The sequence below is a fragment of the Psammomys obesus genome, unplaced genomic scaffold (assembly GCF_907164565.1).
Source record: "Psammomys obesus unplaced genomic scaffold, mPsaObe1.curated_primary_1811, whole genome shotgun sequence".
In the NCBI taxonomy this organism is placed as follows: Eukaryota; Metazoa; Chordata; class Mammalia; order Rodentia; family Muridae; genus Psammomys; species Psammomys obesus.
The window spans coordinates 5,450,755-5,456,594 of record NW_026587032.1 but is presented as its reverse complement, the minus strand read 5'-3'; the positions used below and the strand labels follow the sequence as shown (position 1 = coordinate 5,456,594).

Here is a 5,840-nt window from a genome sequence, read left to right as displayed (position 1 = left end):
GTGTGTGTGTGTGTGTGTGTGTGTGTGTGTGTGTGTGTGTGTGTGTGTGTGCCTGAGCTGTTTAGGGGTTCTGGCTTTAAGAGTGGGTAAACAGCCATCCGGAAAAGATGTAGGATGGAAGGTTTTTCCAAAGACCCTGTCACCTCTGTCTGCATCCCGTGTAGGGCCGTGGGCTCTGCTTCTGAACAGAGATAATTGCTTTTGGGAAAAGCAAAGCAGCTCATTATGAAGCCCGAGGAGTGGCTGGAGTGCATTCCACTTATCTCTTCTAGATAAGAGAGGAATTGATGGGGCTTCAGAAATGAAGGGCCAGCTAGACTAATAAAGAAAAGATCTCCCTTGCAGTGAAAAGATAGAGAATTTTGTTAGGCGTCCTGGTGTTTTGTGCACAAGTCATGGCGATGGATGGAGCAGATTCTAAGGGACTGTGGTGGACCGTCTTAGGTTAATGCCGGCAGCTTCCGAGAAATTTAACCATTACATTGTAAAGGGAGGTGTGATAGTGTCTCTCAGACACGGTACCATGACTCAGTGGCCTCTTCAAAGAACCCTTGACATCTAGGACTGCAGTGCACCTTCAGTGGGGCCGGTCAACACTGTCTCTGTTAGAAGATAATCCCAGCCTCTATTCGGTTACCTGGGTTAATGGACATCACTATAAACCTAAAGGGAAGTTGGACAATCAGGTGTTTCCCTGCTTGGTGGACACCAAACCACACCATAGTTGATGAGCACACAGAGATGGGATCAAAACCACCTTGGCGGACACTGCCTTAGACTGGGAGGGTCATATTGCTGAACTACGAGCAACTCTCTCATGCCTCCTCTCTTGCTTCAAGAGAGATTTTCTCTTCTGTGCGCAATTCTACAATGACTTGACTAAAAGTATGTACTCTATAGCCATAGCCTGTTCTTTAAGGACTCATGGTCTCCACGGCTCAAAACAATCTAGTACACGAAATTAATAAAACTATGTTAGTAGATAAATATTAGTCAAAGAAAGTTCGAAGGGAGCTGTAGCTGTCTGTTAATAGGACTATTATCATAAATGCTAGTGATCACTGCTGTTTTTATTTATTGAGCGCCCACTGCAACGTGGGCCTCCTGCCAATCCTTTAATCTGTTATTTCCTATCCTCACGAAAATTTATGAAGTATGTATATACCACTGTCCTCATTTTTACAATTAAAAAAGGACCAGAGAGTCATTAAAGCTTTCTTAGGATGATAGAGTTAAGAAACAGAATGGATGGGTTCATGCCAGGTTCTCAGCTCCTGGAGAGCCACAGGGCACCTTGTGTCCTGGGGCACCATGAGAAAGAGCTTTTGAGAGCTGACCAGTACCAGCTCTGGGTCCATGGAAAGGGCTGGGGGATTGCAAAGACTGTAGTTGGCCTAGCTCCTGGTCTGGTCCCCTCTTTGCTGCTTGAACAGCCCTTTCCTCCCTGGATGGTAATGAAGGACAGTCAGTAGATTTGTGTTCTGTGTGGAATTGGCAAAGAAAGTTTTGCTTCGGGCTGAGTGGTCCTCTCCACACCTCACCAAGCTCATAAGAGGGTTTAAGGTTGTAAAGTCAATGGCTGTGCTGTGATAGGCCTTTTTTTTCCCAACAGGATGGGAAGGTGGCGGGGGGTGGTGATCAGGGGAAGAGCAAGATGTCCTTAGGTCCTCTAGACAAATGCCACCATACTTCTAGACTTTCATTGTTCCTGCTACCACACTGTGGGAGAGTGGCTTTTTAAATGTGCCTCATGAGACGGAAAACAGGGTGAAGGATCAGCTTGTATAGAACACAGAGGGTCTGGAACATGGTGGGAGGAGGGAAGCAGATTGCCAGTGGGGAGGCAGCTGGAACCATGACGTGGGAATGCTGAAAGCCAGGACACAAGGTCTCAATACTAGGATGCGAAGTCCTTTTTTTTTTTTTTTTTTCCCCTACCCTCATTCATCTCATATAGTACTGAACATTGAGTTTCTAAGCAAGGGGCTGAATACCCTCCCCCAAACCTCCAGGATTGGCCCGAGATGTACACAGGGATTGTGACCAAAGAGGAAAGAGACTGGGCAGGAGCCTATGTGAGTAGTCCCATGATGTGTGAGTTCTGTTCAGGAGAAATGGAATATTGATAAGTGGGCCTTTAGGACACATTATAGGAGAGCAAACCCCCGGGGGAAAAAAAAATCTTATCTAATCAAGTCAAAGAGAGAGAGCCCGGGCCAAGATACCCACTGGTGTGAAGGCCATGGTGACCAGATTTCTTATCTCTTCTCAGTCCAAAAAATGTTTGACCTTAATTTCTGCTCTTTCCCACAAGCCTTCTCTAATTTTCTTTCCTCTACATTCCGATAGCCTTTAGCATATGAACCACAGTCTCTTTTCCTTTAGATGTTCGTGGTGCGTGCACATGCGTGCACATGAGTGCTTGTGTTCGTGTATGTGCATCTGTGCATGTGTGTTGGTGTATGTACGTGTGTGTGTGTGTAGGTCAGAGGTTTACACTTGGCTTCTTCCTGAACTGCTCTTCACCTCATTTTTTTTTTTTTTTCAATACAGCATCTTTCAACGAACCTAGACCTCAAGGATCTGATGGCCGGCTGGCCAATGAGCTCCAGGGGTCCCTCTGTGCCCCCTTCTCTAGTGGTGGGGTTGTAGCTGTGAAAAGCACCTGGCTTTTAAGTGGGCGCTGAGACTCTGAACTTGAGTCCTCATGTTCCTGTGTCGCTGTTTTACCGTATGAGCCTTTCCCCTGGCCTCTAGAACTTCCCATTTCTTGTTGTAGTTCAAAGGTTGGAAGGTCACAGATGGCACCCAAGTCCTCTGCTTGCTTATGCTGCTGTTGACATGGCTGACTTCCATACGTGTCTCCTCACTAGGGCTAATGACGCAATTGAGGAGCCACGATGGTGACACCCCCTGATTCCCTGGGATGCTTTCGTCTACATCTTTGCTAAGAATCACTTGTCCCCTTTTTACGCAGCACCAGTGATGGTGAGCTCCCTGTTCACTGGGGTGGTCCATGAGCTCCTCTGTCAGAAAAATGGTTTTGCATATTGTGTTCACATCTATTTTCTGTTGGTGCCAGCCATTGCTACTGTTGCATTCTTTGGGACTCCACGAGAAGAGCCCGCTTTTCTTCCTGCCCGATCATAAGGTTTTCATGTTTTTACTGGCAGCTCTTCAATCCTCTCTAATTCTTCTCTGCTTCTGCTGCAGCTGTGTTTAGTGTGGTTTTCGGTTATTGAACTAATCTGCTTACCTTTTTCTATAGATGATTCTCTCTGCCAGTGCTAGCCCATAATACAAAAGCTATAAAAGTGGACTCAATTCACCAGGCATGGTAAGATTAGCACAGGTTGCTGGACAGGTGTGGTTTCCCTCATCTGGGGAGCTGTTCTATTGGATACAACTTCAGAAAAACCAGCCTTCTACTGTGCTGGTTGAAGCCTGAACTTTGACCTCACTGACCTGTCTCTGAAAAGACTCACTTGCTACTTTGGGCACAAATATTTGCCAGACACTTCCTCATTTCATCCCTTTTCTTCATATCCTTCTGCTCTTTCAGTTTCTTCCTGCCACTTCTCTGCTTCCTGAACGTTCTCAGCCTGTCCCTTTCTACCCCTTCAAGCAAAAAGCCTCTCAGAAAACCCAACTGTGCCACTGAGAACAGTTTAGGAAAAAGACCCGGGAAGACGATGCCACCTTCATCCGCTTCGACTCGCTACGGGATTTGTAGCAGAACTCGATTAAAGCAACCAGCATGGCCAGTCCCAGCCCTCCAATCAGGATGTAGAACACTCCTGCCACATTGCTGAGGCTCAAAGCACTGGTCTTGTCCTAAGAGAAGGAGGCGGGAAAGGAGGGGAGGGGAAAGAGGAAAGTGAGTCAAGAGGCTTGAGGCCATCGGGGCAGCAGCAAATTAACACACATACGCTCAACCCCACCCCCTCCTCGGCATTCACAGTTGGAAATGGCTTGTATTCATTGGCTGCGTGTTCGCAACATTCCCTGGGGAGAGGGGATGCGTGTGTGTTTGTGTACATATAAAACCATCTGTGATTGTGTCACACAGTACCTCCCTCCCTAATGTCTTTCCTGGGACAGGAGATACTACAAACATTCAGGCCAGATTTGGTAAGATCTGAACCCTTGAGCTTAACCAATTCTTTCAGGAAACCCTTCCCTTTAGGCTACCTCCTCTCCTCTGTTGCTTGGCAACACGTCAGCCTCAATCACTGTACATGTCTCTGAGTGTTTTTCTGGGAGTCGGTTTTGAAGTGAACTTTCCCCTAGATGTGCGTTTGATTTCAATTTAATAAGACAGCTCTCAAACGCATAATAGAGGGAGAGGGACGCAAACCTTTAATTGACTGCTCTCAGTCCCAGTTTAAGGGGAAAGCCTTGCGGGGGTCTTATGCTGGCAGAAAGGCATTGAGCTAGGAAAAAAATGGGTTTATTAAATCCTAATAATTATGCTTAATCGGTGTCATTTCTTTTTTTCTATTGGGGGTGCTTGCTAAAATTGCTGTAGGTAGACCTGGGTGGCTGAGTTTAGAAATCTCAGTTGCCTGCAGTAAAAGACACTCTGCTGGTTTCAGAGATACCAAGCCACAAAGGAAGGTGCTGAATTCCCAGCGGTGCTGATGTTTGTCAGGAGGGGCAGAGTCCTGCTCATGGAGCCTGTGAATACCCGCTGGTGTGGGAGACTGTCCCTGAGTCCTGTCACGCCCTGTGGGCTTTAAAAGTGGGAGGGTGAAGGAGAACACTGTTTCAGGTAGTGAGAACATTGACCTGAGCTGCTGCTCATGGTGGAAGGGCAATGGCCAAGGAAGGGAGGGCACCATTTTCCATTCAGTGCTTGACACAGAGAAAGAACATCTTTAAGTCTTGGGAGAATGACCCTCCTCAGTTGTTACGGTGGCTTTTAGTGCCTTCTTTTATACGGTTTACTCAGCTAAGATGGTTTCATTAAATCAAAATGAAATGCGCCTCTCAGCTTGCACAGGCACATGGCATTGGTGGCTAATTGATGGCATGGGGCAGGATATGTGGCTTTTATACTCCTCTGTGTGTTCCTTTACAGGTGGGCATCCAGATGAGCTGTATGAAGGGTGGACTGCCTGGTTCTAATTCTGTTCTGTTATCCACCTAGGAGAATCTGGGCATGTGGAAAGGGGTTTCTTATCTCCCAAGTGTGGAGGCTTTGCCCTACTTCTGGATGCAGTGTCCAGAGTTCTTGGTGGCTGAACTTGGGAACTGTAGGTGGCAGGTAGCAGCTTGCCTCCCTACCCCGGAAATAGCCCCAGCCGGCAGAGCCACGGGATTATCTACAGCAACCCCTCCATGGCTTCTTGTGTGGCTATGACAGATGGTTCTTGAATATGGGCTCTCTCTAGTCTAGGCAGTGGAAATGATTATTCAAGGGAGTGAACTTTTTTCATGTCTGGGATAATGGCCTGAGAAGAGAAATGTGAAAAATGGTTCAGGAACTGGCAGAACATGTAAATTCCCACCCGTGTAATTTTTAGAACACTCGGTGTAGATACCGGCTTGTTTTTCAGAAGCTGTGTAATTCTTAGGATTAGTTAACAGAAAGTCCTATCGAACTCTCATTTCTAATGGCAGACATGAAAAATTTAAGTGGAGTGTGTGATGAGGAGCTAGTGCTGGCATAGTTTCAGTTTAGTGCATATTTAGACAAGGTTTGTGATTTTTTTATGCCATTAGCTTTATGAATACATGTAAGTATGTATTTCTTCTCTTTCTTCTTCTTCCTTCTCCTCCTCTTCCTCCTCTTCCTCCTCCTCCTCCTCCTCCTCCTCCTCCTCCTCCTCCTCCTCCTC

At 46.7% G+C, this 5,840-nt stretch overlaps 1 protein-coding gene across 3 annotated transcripts in view; it reads right to left on the bottom strand.

Moving 5' to 3' along the window:
• The window catches only part of Gria1 (glutamate ionotropic receptor AMPA type subunit 1), a 308,514-nt gene that overhangs the window by 8,247 nt on the left and 294,427 nt on the right, over nt 1-5,840 (bottom strand). For all 3 annotated transcript variants that reach the window (XR_008719624.1, XM_055602892.1, XM_055602891.1), the window contains exon 15: nt 3,700-3,834. Coding sequence is in view for 2 of the 3 variants with exons in the window: in XM_055602892.1 (XP_055458867.1) it covers nt 3,700-3,834 (135 nt within the window). In the remaining variant the exon portion in view is untranslated. The remainder of the gene's footprint in view (nt 1-3,699; nt 3,835-5,840) is intronic.